The sequence below is a fragment of the Temnothorax curvispinosus genome, unplaced genomic scaffold (assembly GCF_003070985.1).
Source record: "Temnothorax curvispinosus isolate PA1 unplaced genomic scaffold, ASM307098v1 QBEX01000060.1, whole genome shotgun sequence".
NCBI lineage: Eukaryota > Metazoa > Arthropoda > Insecta > Hymenoptera > Formicidae > Temnothorax > Temnothorax curvispinosus.
Window position 1 is genome coordinate 163,460 of NW_020209840.1, and position 16,174 is coordinate 179,633.

A 16,174-nucleotide genomic window follows, 5' to 3' on the forward strand; every position below is an offset into this window, starting at 1 on the left:
TATATATATATATATATATATATATATATATATATATATATATATATGAGGCATTTCACGCCAATTCGCGAGAGGTCAAACCTCGACCTTTTTATTTTGGATAGTGGCTCGTTTTTTAGCAGGTCTTTACGAGTACTATACCCATGTAAGAGCGTTTCTATAATAAATGTAGCGTTTCCGAAATAGAGCCTGCGAGGACTGCAAGATCTTCAATGAATTTTTTTACTTATTAGACAACGTCTAAGAAAAAAATTCATTCAACATTAAATATGCTATTTCGATCATATTAAAAAAAAAATTACTTAAATTTTTTATAATAATATTGTTAAACAAATACAGTAAAAAGACACAAAAAAATTTGATTATCTAAAAAACCCCATTTTCAATTTTTTGAAATTTATAAAGAATATTCTGGGGAGTATTAGAAAAATTTTAAGATTGGTCCGAAGTTGCGCAGAAAATTTGGAAATTTTTTATAGTTTTTTTTGTAAGGCAGACAGAGGTACCATGCACGGAAAGAATTTTCTCTTAAAATTTACCCTGAAATTATGGTAGTTGTGGAACATGTACCACCAAAAATTTTATGCGAGCTATTCTGATTAATATCTACCATAATTTAAAAACCTTTTACTCTTTTGTTTGTCTTTAATATGACTATATATATTATAACTCATTGATTGCTATTTAATATGTATTTGATACTTATTAATTCTTTTCTAACTATATATGGATATGAAAATTATACGCGTCTATTAAAAAAATGTTATTTTATTGTATTTATTGACAAAACTATTCTCTTATCTACATTTATAATTTATTTTATTTATGCGGCACTGAATAGGGTCTGAACCAAAGATCAAAACTTATGTCATTTGTAATTTATTTTTCGCTTCACCACCGGCGTTTGCTCTCATTTGCCTTTTATTTTTTTTGTATTTATTAAGTTAAATGTATATTTTGAGAGCTTATCTTGTTGTTTTTTTGGATATAGAAAATGTTACTTTTTCTTGCAATTATTTGGAAAAATATCTGTTTTTACAATATCGAAGACAACATCACGTATTTTAATGAAATACATTTGATGTTATTGATTCACAAATTTATATGTAATAATAAAACGAACAATTTTCCTCTCTATATACGCGGTTGTTACAAAAGAAAATACTGTTCCGTAAGCAAAATATTGCATGAGTTAATAATACGCCATATAAAATGTTATTCAGTATTATTAACAAATATGATGCATGGTTTCAAAAGTGGAAATAGACGATGTTTGGCATTACCTTTCAATATTCCAGCGATCGCGACACAATTCTTCATTTGATCGCGTTCAAGTAAGCTTCTCTGTAAGCGGGGTTCGATGCACAATGTCGAGCATAGTGAATTGGAAACATTCGCGCCAGGAAAACCACGCAGTTTACGTGGTTTTCCTGACACGCACGTTTATTACGTGCGAAGTTGTATTTAAAGCACGCGAACTATTCTATTTGAGGAGTTCGACGTGACATATGCGGTCGCGCTGTTAAACGAAATGTGATATTTATTGAAGCTTCACTTGAGAGTACTTTAGCAATCGGTCTTACTTCGCGGGCAATATCTCAGGTATACGTTTTGTACGTTTTGCATGGATGTACGGATGTTGGTGCACACGCGCAAGTAAAGCATGCAAAACTGCAACATGGGAACAGTCGATTTCATTTTTACGCCATTTTCGTTCCTTGTAATATGTAATAAAGATCAAGTAGAAAGGTATAAAATAATAATTCGTATAAGAGCGCTAATTAAACGCTTGGAATTTTGGTGGCTGCAGAATGGAAAATTATTGAAGGTTTTTTTGAATAAAATCTGTGATTAAAAGCTTTTCCTCCTGATATAAATTATTTCTTCAATGAGTTCAAGATTGAAAATTTTTCGCATTGTTATACGTTTCTGAATTCATGGTCCAAAAGGAAACTGGAGTTGAATGCGACACACATAGTGATTTCAAGATATTTATTACATATAATCTAAATGTAATATTTTTAGTTCCCTCAATCTCGGTTTTATTTTTTTTTTCTCTTTAGCATTTAGTTCTGTTTTCGTATAAAAGTTAATTGAAATTTACGGACAATTTAATCATGATCGTCCGCGGAATAAATTTCTTCTCTTCGAAGTGTACTTTCGACGTTAATATTGCAAATATGTTTCTGTTTGATTGTCTTTCAGAAATTATGCGCGTAAACATATGCGCGTGACCGCGGTACGTTTTAGCGGTTGCATCTCGCTGCGTTTATGACGAATCGAACGGCATACATCGATTATCGATCGGAAGACAATCATTAGTTCGTCTGCGTGCGAAACGCGATACGTTTACCATTTAAGGTAGTGCCGTCAGGAACTTGGTCCCCATCAGATACGTCGCGCGTCGAGCTAAAGCTGAAGTTTCGTTAAAGGGACCGTTTATCGTGCTGGTGGGCGAAACAAATAATTCCCTTTCTCAGGAACACAATTGCCGCTGATCTTTATTGATAGCGCCCTTCTCTCTATAGGGGTGAATCTATAAAGAGTACCTCTGGCACAAAGCCTTCCTTTAGCATTTGTAAATGGGATTTTATTGCAGCTGACAATTGGACATTTACGTCAAATTCACTTCTACAAGATTTCTCGGTTTCAGAAAATTAAACGAAATAAATTTAGCGTTTTATGTATTTCTTTCAATATTTCCCAATTAATTTTTTTAAATAACATTTTTCAACAATCATACATTTTTCTATATCTACACTATCGTTCAAAAGTTTGGAAGCACTACTTTTTTAAGAAAAACAAAACAGTGATGCTAATACTTCCAAAGAAAAATGTCAAATCATGACTTGAGTAAAATATAATAATAATTATTTTTATATTTATTATATTTTACTCAAACTATAAAAACTTGTTCTCTTTTTATAACAGAACAATGGCATAGTATTCACTAGGTAAAATTTTTTAAATAAAATACTTTGCTTGGAAAATGATTAGAAACAAATATTACTGTGTTGAATAATTAAAACAGATAGTAAAGTTTCTTATTGGTCAAAGCAAAGGAGTTTGTTAATTTCTTATATGATATTTTTCTTTGGAAGTATTAGCACCACTGTTTTTTTTCCAAAAAAGTATAGTGCTTCCAAACTTTTAAACGGTAATATAAGTCTTGGTAAGCTTTTGCAACAAATCCTCCAAATAATAATAAGATGAATGATCTTATTCTTAAAAGATAAGATTTGTAAAAGTTTATACGAGCGTCTTTGATCAAACAGAAGCAAAATATTAAGCTCATTGCGAACTGACGATTTTTGCTTTTTTCAGCGACGACAAATCGCGCTAGGATGAGAACAAGAAAACTCAAACGAAACAATTCGTGTGGCTACTTGGACAGTAGCAGGAAGCTCGGTGAAAGCTCTATCGCGCGTAAAACTTAGAGTCGCCGTATGTCTTACTTTTCATTAAGCGGTTCCACAACTCTCTACATACCTGTCATGCGTCTACGTTCCTTTCGAAATAAAAAGTCCAATTTTATATAAGAAGTGTGCAAGGAGTTACGACAAACGTAAATTAAAAAATAAATTCTTTTACTCGGCTCCATTCTTTTGATTATGTGTGCGTGTAATGCGTTACCGTGCATTATCTTTTAAAATGTGGCAACCCTAGTAAGACGTAAAGCCGCGTTGTGATAACGAGTATACGAGTTCGCGAGTACGATACATAATTTTCAACGAAAATGGTCCTCGACAATCTCACCGTGATGCCGGTCATCGACGAGTTAGTGGACGACGTCCAGTCGAATAACACCAATATGACGGATTTTCCTGATTACGACATCAACGATTCCTTCAATCTTTTCGATTGGACGGAACTGGCGCCTGTTGTGGTAATCTACACCTTGACTTTCTTCCTCGGATTAATTGGTAAGTTTAATCGAGACTTTTAGATACAAACATGATCTCCAGTTTTTGTCAAAATGGAGTTAAGGGATGTTCTGCCTATACAATCCTTGCCAAATAGCTTTATTCAATAAAAAATTACTAAAATAAAGACTTTGCATGTATGTCAAACAACTTAAAATTTTTTATATGTTAGAAAGGATTACCGTTAACAGTTTGAGTATGATTTTTTGTCATTTAAATAATTAGTATTGTTTAAACAATTAAAAAGTAAAAAAATTTAAGCAAAAAGTTTTAAAACTTAAAATACAATATTAATGATGTATGTTTTACATATAAAAAAAGCTTAAGAAATATCTAACTGTTTTTATTTATATTTACCGCAAAAATGTCGATTCTCCATATTAAGGGATTATGTTAATTTCATCAACTTTAAACTTAAATAACTCTTATAAATTGTTTAGTAAATCACTTACAGTGAATTTTTAATTTAATTTAAAAGAAACATCTGAAAATTTCAGCCATTTTTGAATATATTTGAAATACCTCCAATACATCCTTAAAGTCGTTATAACTCAGTAACCGTTTAGTGGATTTGTTTCAACTTTTTTGCAGCACATCAGAAAGACTAAAAGAACAATCTCACAAATTTTTATCGATTTCTCACTGTTTTTTAAGATATAAGTAGAACATCCTTAATACATTTTTTAATATAACAATTTAAATTGTATAATGCTAAAGTGTCTTATGTCTATTATATACTAATTTCTAAGATACATGGCAATGTTTAGAAAAAGTCGTATTGAAAATTTTTATCAAAACTAATATATTTCTTTCGACAACAAATTGGCAATCCATACATATAGTTACACGACGTTTCGACCCAGGCTTCGGGTCCTTATTAAGTGGTCTAACAAAAATATAGCATGAGGTCAATAACATTGTCAACATTTAAAAACGAGTAACAGAAATTAATATCTATTTAGTCCGTGTAGAATTAAAAGAGCGAAATAAAAATTCGAAATACCTGATGAGGGAAAGAGAACCATCGCCGACACACTCTCAGTCTAGTGCTCATGAAATTTTGACCGAAACACCATATGCGCAAGGCTAGAGATTTATAAAGAATAAGTATGATGTCTCAGTAAAAAAGTAAAAAGTAAAAAGGAGTGGTTCTTTACACAGAGAATGTCCAGCGACGGCACCATTTCATATCGGGAAGTCAAGTACAGACTGACGGATATCGTATATGTTTCAAAATAGAGGAAACAATCGAAGGTTGTCACACGACCGCGGAATACAAACTTTTATATGCTCGAGATAACGTTATCGTAAATGGGATTTAAGTTCTCAGTGTCAGTTTGGAGATTAATGGTATCTGGATATTTTTTTATTAGAAGCATTTCCGCGATTTCTCTTTTTTTTGTGTTTTTTTCCCTGGTGTAATATATATCTCAACCTCGGACCGTTTAAAATCATGGCCAAGGGAGACGCGGTGTTTGGTGACAACGGAATGCTTACAATCGTCTTTCTTTATGTCGTTAAAGTGTTCTTTAACGCGCGTCTGTAGGTAACGTTTTGTTTGTCCGATGTAGAATGCGCTACAGTCATTACAATTAATTCGGTAAACTAGTTCGGTAGAATGATTTTTATCAAGACGGTCCTTTCCCCTTTTAATAATAACATTTAATTTTTTTTGGGACCGTGTAGACAGTATCAAAACTTATATTATTAAGTGTGAGACGCATATCTTCGCCAAGACCTTTAACGTACGGTAGTACGACACATCTCCGTGGATCGAATAGATTTTCAGGTGTGCTATCAGTATCACGCTTATGCCGAAGGTGTTTAATTCTACTTTTGGTATGTTTATTAATGAGGTCGATTGGAAATGAATTGTTCAATAATATTTTTTTAACAATATTAATGTTCGATTCATGGAAACGCTCATCTGACAGTAAAATGGCTCGATCAAGAAGACTCGTGATAGTATTGACCCTATATCTTAACGGGTGGCTAGAGAAGTAATTTATATAACGGCCAGAAAACGTGGGTTTCATATACCAATTTGTAATCAACCAACTTCCATCTCTGATGACCGTAGTGTCCAGAAACGGAAGAGAATTGTTACTTTCCAATTCGAAGGTGAAGTTCAATCGTGGGTGGTAGCTATTAAAAACCTTGAGTATGTCGTTTAATTTTGACCTAGGTATAATGGCAAAGATATCGTCTAATGGCGAAGATATCTACAAAAGAACTGAATTTCTGAATCCAGCGCACTAAGGCAATAGGTTTCAAGATCTTCCATAACAATGTCAGCAGTTTTAGGGGAAAATGGAGAACCCATGGGACTGCCAAAAATTTGTTCATAAAATTGCTCATTAAAACAAAAACTTTTAGAGCTTAATATCAAATCGACTGCGTGTAGAAATTGAAGCAAAGAGAATTTTGTGTGTGGACTCCACACTGTGGAGAAATAAAGTGCCATTGTTTCTCGATTTCTTTTAAAACTAATTCCTTCGGGATGTTGGTGAAAAGTGAGATAACATCAAAGGAAACGAGGACTTGGTCAGTATTAATTTTACTGAGACATCATACTTATTCTTTATAAATCTCTAGCCTTGCGCATATGGTGTTTCAGTCAAAATTTCATGAGCACTAGACTGAGAGTGTGTCGGCGATGGTTCTCTTTCCCTCATCAGGTATTTCGAATTTTTATTTTGCTCTTTTAATTCTACACGGACTAAATAGATATTAATTTCTGTTACTCGTTTTTAAATGTTGACAATGTTATTGACCTCAATATATTTTTGTTAGATCACTTAATAAGGACCCGAAGCCTGGGTCGAAACGTCGTGTAACTATATGTATGGATTGCCAATTTGTTGTCGAAAAAAATATATTTAGTTTTGGTTTAATATTATTGGTGGAATAAACACTTACTTTGTGAAACTTTTTATAGTGTCTAATTTTTTAACCAGGTACAGCGTGTTATTAGCAGTTCTACTATTAAACATGCCAGTTAAATTACTTTATTAAAAACTTAATAAATCAAGGCGCTACTTTTATTTTATATCTAAACAAGTAGAAACTTGTACATTGCTTTCTCATAGTTTTTAAGTGTGCAAGTAGAAACTTGTTTAAGTGAGCAAGTAGAAACCTGCACAATGCTTCCTCTATGAGGAAGCCTGTTTTTTTATGCATAATTATTAGTAGATATTTATTAATTTGGCTTTTTAGTACTTTATTAAATTTCGAGGTCTAGCAGCGCCAAGTTTTTTTTTACAAGAATTATATGAATATTAATATAATATAGCTTCTTGTCGCGTTTATTCGATATAATGTAATCTGAGGTACAATGTACATAGAAACTGTACTATCGTGAATTGTATAACTTTAACGTAGTACAGCAGACGCGCGCGCCGTTTACTTTCAAAGCGCAGATTAACTTTTACTACACAATAGAGATTCAAGCAAGCTGCGGGTTCATTTAATATCTCTATTTTAACAAGCTCTCTAACAATTTTCCCTAATCTAGCTCTAAAAAGTTAAAAACTTAGCTCTAAAGTTTTGTCTGGTATAATTAATCTTAGACTACCAATCAAATAATTTCCAAACTATTAATACTTTATAGTGATCCGTGCAAAAAATCCGAATGAGATATTACTATAGTATTTAATACAATTTAATCATAATTTCCGTAGCATTAAAATTTTGCAAAAAGATTTATAATAAAACACTACAGAATTTGCGTGAAACGATATAAGTTCCTGATTAAATACGTTTTAGTGACGTATATTGTATATTACACGTGTATATTACATTTTATTCATTCTTCTGAAGTTAAATTGTTAAAATTAAAATGTTTTGGTGAATTTAATGATAATTTTGAATCATACTGAATACGTTGAAACGTTAATTGTCGCGAGTCAGTTATCGTCATTAAGTTTTACTATAAGATAGTTATGATTATATTATGTTGTTTTTGACTTACAATCAATTGTTTTTCTGAATGATTCAGCAGACGCTGTGTGAATCAGTATCGATTTTTGACTATTATTATTGCGCTCTTATTAACTTATTTTTACAGGAGAAAGTATGTAAAAGAATCACGCCTCGCGATTAAAACATTTTTATTTTGCTAATTACGCAATAAATCGCATAGAAAAGAAAAGAATTATTGAAAGACGTAGTACGTACGTTCTGAGAAAAATACAAGACTGCTTTACAATTTCGTTGTATAAACATCGACGTAACATGCTACGCTTTACATTAAACCGCACCCGTAATTACGGTGAGAATTCGAAAAAATTCAGAAAACAAAGTTTTTGCAGAGTAAATTTATTTTTAGTAAATCACGATTGCGGAGACAAAAAAATCGTCGTGTACTGCGCGGTGAAACGATCCAGTTTCTTAAAATTGCTAATTGGATGGTAAATATCTCATTAATAAGGACAGAGTAATATCGTAATTCATCATCTTAAAGAGACGAATTAGACGGCGGCAGTGAATCGAGTATTTGCGAACGTCGAATCCTGTTTCTTGCACGGAAACCGCTAGGAGAAACGTCGCTTTGTAAAGTGCAGCAGAGCCTAATATGCTCTTAATTACGCGGCGTCGTGTTATGGTACAAGTTACCAGTATAACCACTTCCGAACGCGCGCGCGCAGCTGTAGGTACTCCGAATTATCCTTCATTAATCCATGCGACCGAACACAGTTTCCCCAGCAAGGCGCGGCAATTGTTTCGTTTGACGTATGACGATTATTATATACGATTAATAATTGTTGACAACAAGTGAGATTTGAGGTATGCGAGAATTCATGAAATGCGGTCAATTGGCAGGCCATGCTTCGGATTTCTGCAATAACGCTATTATAATTTGAAAATAAGAGGCGAGACAGATTTGGTAAAATTTTTCTGAACGTGATCAGTTAATTATAGCATTGACGTTTCGCTTTATTAAATAAATGATTAAATAAACAATACACGCGTTAAAAATATATAAATATCTTTTTGACGACAAGATATAAGATGTAGTTAATTGTTTATATACATGAAAAATTAATCCCGTTAAGATATCTATTTAAAGTTGATTATTATCCGCAGTGTAGCGCAATTAGCTTTCACAAAATATCCATCGTAAATAAATTCGCAACTATTATTCGTGCGAAATAATTATAAAATAATGCTCATCTGTGGTATTAAATCTACGGCAACTGTAAGTTATTGAACACAATCGTAATATTACTCGATTTTTTATTAGACAAGGAAGTTTATTAGAAACTTGAGATCTTTAATTCCTTCTTTGAAATGTTCCGTAATCGAAAGGTCTTCTCTTTGGAGAGGCTTCTGAGGAATATCGTTGGTTCTTTACGGTCAAAGAATTGTAATTTCTTTCAGGAAACGTCATTATCATCGGTTCAACCCTTTGTCGGCTTAGGCCGTTGCCGGCGACACCGACGAACGTCTTCCTGGGCGGCCTGGCCACGGCTGATCTTCTGTTAATTATATTCTGCATACCCGTGAAGGTAAATGATATAACATACGAGTAGAGGAGACCGGGGCGAAGTCGTCACTATTTTTTCGGTGCTGATTTTTATAACAACAAAACAAATAATTTTAAAAAATGTGGTATACCGCTGTAAAGAGTGAACCCTTGGCTACAAAATTTATAAGGGCATTTTTGGTCTACGTAGCTTTGTTTAACTGGTATAGAGTGAAAACGACAAAGGTGCAAAAATTGAAATGTCAAAATTGCCGGGGCGGAGTCGTCACTCCATTCTCCATTCTCGGACTGAATTTTAAATGGAAATTCATAATTCCGATCATGAAAAATGATAGGATACATTTTATTAATTATTTTTTAATAGAAAAATAGAAACATTAATTAAAAACACGATGGCGGAAAATAATTATAAGAAAAGCGCACACACTTGTGTGCCCTACGTTGGCACGGAATGCACTGTTTCTCGTCAGCTCTATTCTGTCATTTCTGAGCACACGCAGCACATATTATCCAAGTCCTCGCCGGAATCCGACCACTGGCTAGGTTTACACCCTGAATTTAGGCCGTGGCCTATACCTCAAATCTGACCTAAATTATTTAGGCCGCCTGCTGTAAACATTTGATAGACGGCCGAAACTAGCTTCAGATCAGACTTTAGGTTGAATTTGAGGTATAGGCCACGGCCTAAATGTCCCGGTGTACCTGTGCTCACTGCTGCTTCTTTGACTTTGATTTTTGCCCGAAGCCTCCATGATATGGCTTGGTGACGACTTCGCTCCGGACACAGATTTTAAGTTTGATCACTCATGAAATATTAGAAATCAACAAAAATAAAAAAATTTTTTTTACTGGATTCGTGTTCAGCATGCATTTTACGCTACAGAATCACTTATCTCGATATTTGGAGAGAAAATATTTAAAATTTTAAAAATTTTTGACGCGCAAAAAATTTTACTTCAGACCTCCGAAAACACGTTTGTCTTATTGTTAATGGAAATCACAACATGGCATATAATCTCACTAAACTCCGTTGGTCACATGGGCACCATAAGTAGTGTTTACAATATTAATGGCGAGTTCACACAACATACAGATTTCGAGATAATTGTAGTGACGACTCTGCCCCGGTCTCTCCTACATACATATATACATATATGTTAGACATGTGCGAATCAAGGATTTTTTATGTCGAATCGAAGCGAATCGAATTATTTCGAATCGAATCGTTGGAATATAATTTTTAATTAACAATATAATAATTATTAGATTAAATTTTAACGCGTGGATAATAGGAGAATATATTTTAATGTGGAAAAATAATATTTATTATATAATATAAATTCTTTTGAAGCTAAAAACATATTTAAATATTTAATATAAAACTAATAAAATATATTTTATTTTTAATGTTGCAGTAACTAAAACAATTAGACGAAAAATCACAGATAAATTATTAAAATGTATTAATAGCCAGTTATTTATTATCTAATAACATCCATATAAATTAAAATAAAATAATATAGTTTATTTTATTATCATTACTCATAGCTTACTATTTTTTGTATATATTTAAATTTTTATTTACAATTTGATAGGATCACAGAGCATGTCAAAAATTAGAAATAAACTTTTTGCTATTTCATCACTCACTCAGTGAGCGATTATGACAGATATAAAAGTGTTCACAAAAAATATTAATAATATTATTAAAACTTTCGAGATCCAGTCTTGATCGAAAATGACGTTCTTCTCTAATTGATTGTAAATCATCATTATTGCGTATAGAGAACACATATATGCGGTTCTCGATTGCGTGCGTGTGGTCCGCGTCTTATTTCTATCATTACTACAGACTGACTGCTTTTGTTTTAGTTCAACCACAGACCTGAATATTTTAGTGCGATCTATTATTATAATATTATATTTATTTATTTTATATGTTATATAAAAAATTGAGACAAATAGCGTCTCATCCTAGGACTTCTGAGCCGAAAATCGGGATGTCCCAAAAAATTTGCAACGGTTGGTTACCCTATTTGAACTCCCGATGTTAATCACACATGACGTGCACTTTAATTACTACCTTTTATGATGCAAGACTAACACAAAATATGTACGGCCGTGAAAAACTACGATTCGCCCGACACTCATGATCGTCTTGGAAATCATAGTAAAGTATGATATAGGAATCTCGAACGCGGCGAGATATGGCACACGATTTATCCCCATTCAAGCCTCACCTTGCGAAAATGATAACATAGCGACCTTCGATAAACACGTCGCATAAAAACAAATTCCGAGCGTGCCAGCCATTACAAAATATTTTTCTGAAATTTATCTGGCAAATTGCTACACCGAATATTATTTTCCTCGCATTCCCAATTAATTATTCGTAAAAAATCGACATATCGCACGACCCTTTATCGTTTAAATCACATGAAAAACGATCCGCGCTTTCAATTCGTGTACATCAAACCAATTCACGAAAAATCAAAAAATTGCGACAATGTATTAGTATCCAAATATTCTTATAAAGAAAAAATCTTTGATCGTGAATATCAAATCCACGAAAAATCCAAATCGCGACAGTATCAGTATCCAACCATCGTCATAAAGAATCCTCGCCCGCGAATATGACAAAGTAATTATTGGCAATTATCCTCCGCTTCTATCGTTTCAATTTCTATGTCGAGTAAATGACGCGTGACACCGTATCTCTTGATATATCGCGCGAAATATCTACGTTGATAACCAGCCTCGATAGGCTTACGAGCGTCGGGAATCGCGGGAGTCGAGAAGTCGTGCAAGAATAAACTAGGTAATTATAATAATCTCCAAAGAGAATGATGAGACGCTTTTTGCGTTTATTAGCATCTGTCGCACAATCGTAATTCTAACGAGCATTGAGGAAACACGACGCGGAGCGGCTCGTGCCGCTAATGCCGCTACTCGCTCAGTCAAGTGTCGGTGGTCCGCGGTCGTGTGATAGCGCGCCGACCTTGTGTACTCAGCGCGGCTCGCCAACCTTGTTTATGCAACGTGCTATACATTGTGAGACAAACGATGAATGTCGCGTGTTAGTCAAATATTTCCGTATAATATTTAATATATTAAATTTTATAAAATATTCGAGGCATTATAAAACCGTGTGCGTCAAATATTCTGATTCTCGCGTTACGAACTTAAACTATAGATGAAGAGACGATGCTAACAATTTTCGTTTTATTTTTATTGCATATACAACACAACTTGTTATTATATTATTCTGTCAGTATAGATTTTATTATTTTTGCTGGCGTTCTATCAAAATTCGTAATGGATACTTTGCGAAAGCTGTTTTCGTTTATCACAAATTTCGGTTGTCTATATATAGAATTAAAAATAGCTTACAATGTATCTTAGGTTTACATAATCCAATTAATAAAAAACTATCTTGCAATTTTAGCTTCTGTGTGCAATGACAAGAACAAAATATTGAAAGAACTGAACAAGAATTACAGCAGAGTAATATAGCCTAACGTGTAATAGTTATTTGTGTAACAAGTGCCGTAAGATGAAAATTCCCAGGTGCAGAGTTTACGCACGAGCCCAAGGCGAGTGCGGTAACCGCACCCGGGAATTTCCATCTTTACGCACGGCTTACACACCCTATTTTATGTTGCAAGTGCCTGGAAAGTGGTCTATCATGCACGCGTAGCGTGCGTAATGGGGCACTTTCCATGCACGTGTTGCATAAAAACTCTTTAAATAATAGCTTATTTCTCTATATTGAATATGATATGCAAAATACTGATAGTGATAAGTATAACTATTGGTAATAATTTGTTATTATATATTATACCAATAGAAAATCTCAATTATACGCAATTATCTGGTCTTTTCTTTCATTAAGAATTTGTGGATGGTTGATTAATTACGTCCAATTTTATCACTTATATAGAATTAATTAAATATCTTATTTGTTCGAAGAATACGATATACCTTTATCTTAATCGAAAAGATATATTACGTAGATTAATTTATTATTATTATTTCTCTTTCTAAATGCTTATGGGTGTTTCGAGAAAAGTGAAATTTTGATATATTAATAATTCAAGAATTGTGATATAACACAAATTTAAAAAATGAGATTTAAATGATTTAATTACCGCCAAAATATACATCAGATACTTTTGTAGGATTATTTTATGATTTAATACAATTATACAATCTTCTCAAAATACAGAAAAGAAGATATTAACCCTAGAATCCATGACTGGGGTCGATTTCGACCCCAGGCGAACTTTGAACTACGCTCCTGAGCTATCGAGTGACATTATCGACTCAGGACCTGAACCATAATTCATTTCAACTTTCTAAAAGTAGGGTTATGTCGGGCGCAGCGTTAGTTGTTCGCTAGCAGTGAAGTAGCACAGTCGTAAAGCGGGCGTGGGGTCGATATCGACCCCAGTCGTGACTTGCCGTTTGAGTTTCGTCACGGTAAGCTAATTTTATTTTTTCGCTAGAATCAATATATATCATGTATTATTACGTAATCTGAACATAAATAGTCATAAATATTATTTAAGACGAAATATCACACAATTTAGTCGGTAAAAATCCCGTTGCCTAAGAAGATTGACATTTCGCAGAAAATGGCTGGGCGATATAATGTTTCATTTTTTTCATATTTTTTACTATTTTGTATCAAATAAAAATGAAATAATACTTAAAATACAATTTTTTATGGTTTTTTCATCGACTTTTTCCGTATTTCAACTTTGCGAATTTCTTCATCTTTATAGTCCCAAATAAATATACTTTTTGAACAGAACATAGCGATGACAATTTTTTTCTAATAGTCTAATGTGTCCTCTTTAAAACCCCGTTTGAAATTTTAAAATCGGTTGATTACAAAAAAAGATACAAATTTTTGTTTAAAAAAAGAGGTTTTTGCTGATTTTCTGCGTTTTTCAGTCTTTAAATGGATTTTTCACTAACTAAACTTGAGTAAAATTAAATTTACCGTATACCATTCTCTTCGTTATTAAAAAACGAAGAAATTCATGTAGGTTTAAAGGCCCTTTATTTCTGTAGGACCGGTTTTACGATCAAATAAAGCGTGGGGTCGATATTGCCCCCAGTCATGGATTAGAAGGTCAAAAAAATGTATCATGGATTCTAGGGTTAAATGTATATTAATTTCCGTGAGTAATTTTTTTATAAAAGGAAAATTGACTTCCTTTATATTATTAAACGTTAGATTTAATAATATTTTGCAAGTTTTGTGTAATTAAATGCCCATTTAAATTTTCAATAAAGAGAGGATCTTTAATTTGCGTTAAAAGTAAAATTTGCTACTAATAATAATGATAATATTACTATATAATAAGTATAGTATCTAAACATAGTATAAATATAAAAAATCAAAAGACAAAGATCAGCTGAGCGGTGATAGAATCAATATTACCTGTTACGAAAATCAGTGATTTGATCGATACGAGTGTAAGCGTAGTTACACGCTCGACATTTTCGTATTAAGATTTTAAAATTTAATTAATCTCTTAATTTTTGTACTCTCCATTAAAGTATTGTATGATGCGTTTGCGTTTTTATTTCTGTACACCTCGTATAGATGTTTAACTGTAAAAAGAACACGTAGGCAATAAACGGCAGGCTAGAAAAATAATAATCAATGATGAACTAATTAAATGCCAATGGACTAATAAAAACAAGATTTCACCGCGATAGGTCAATGCAGACGTGCAGAGTGTGACGCAAATAAGTAGTTGTCATTATAAGTGATTACGTACGGAAATTGCGTTCGTCATCTCGACGTAAAGCCAGATCTCGACCGAGCAAGCGAGTGCGAACAAACATGAATACATAAAAACAAGCTTCAATGAGCACCTTCGGTATAGTTCGCATTTATAGTAGCAAATTGTTTGTTCGTGTTCGTTTCAACTTGATTCGATGTAAGAAGCGTATCTATACATGTACTAGAAATGAAGTAGTGAACTATTCGAATTCGAATTTCTATGATTCGAATCCTAACTATTCGAAACTTTCGAATACGAATCATATACTATATTGTCTTCATAAAATCATATTAGTAAGCGAAACTCGGTCATGTTAATAGGTACATTCAGTGAGTGCATTCAGTATCTATTATAATCGCTCACTGAGTGGTTAAATAGCAAAAAGTTTATTTCTAATTTTTGACATGCTCTGTAACTCCTATCAAATTGTAAATAAAAATTTGAATATATACAAAAAATAGTAAGCTATGAGTATTGATAATAAAATAAACTATATTATTTTATTTTGATGTATATGCATGATATTGGATAATAAATAACTACACATTAAAATATTCTCCTATTATCCACGCGTTAAAATTCAATCTAATAATTATTATATTGTTAATTAAAAATTATATTCCAACGATTCGCATCGAAATAATTCGATTCGCTTCGATTCGATTCGACATCAAAAATCCTTGATTCGCACATGGCTAACATATATGTATATATGTATGTAGAGGAGACCGGGGCAGAGTCGTCACTACAATTATCTCGAAATCTGTATGTTGTGTGAACTCGCCATTAATATTGTAAACGTGTTAGTCTTGCATTATAAGGTAGTAATTAAAGTGCGCGTCATGTGTGATTAATCGGGAGTGCGAATAGGGTGACCAATCGTTGCGAATTTTTCGGGATATCCCGATTTTCGGCTCTCATTTTAGAAGCGTCCTTAGATGGGACGCTATATATTTGTCTCGACTTTT

At 32.9% G+C, this 16,174-nt stretch overlaps 1 protein-coding gene across 4 annotated transcripts in view; it reads left to right on the top strand.

The window, feature by feature from the left end:
* The window catches only part of LOC112454029 (QRFP-like peptide receptor), a 120,701-nt gene that overhangs the window by 11,423 nt on the left and 93,104 nt on the right, over positions 1–16,174 (top strand). For 3 of the 4 annotated variants that reach the window (XM_025015389.1, XM_025015450.1, XM_025015234.1), the window contains exons 2-3: positions 3,325–3,923; positions 9,303–9,430. In XM_025015389.1, the coding sequence (XP_024871157.1) occupies positions 3,737–3,923; positions 9,303–9,430 (315 nt within the window). In that variant the 5' untranslated portion in view covers positions 3,325–3,736. Of the gene's footprint in view, positions 1–3,324; positions 3,924–9,302; positions 9,431–16,174 lie in introns of those variants that run through there. The other variant, XM_025015312.1, reaches the window with a different exon arrangement.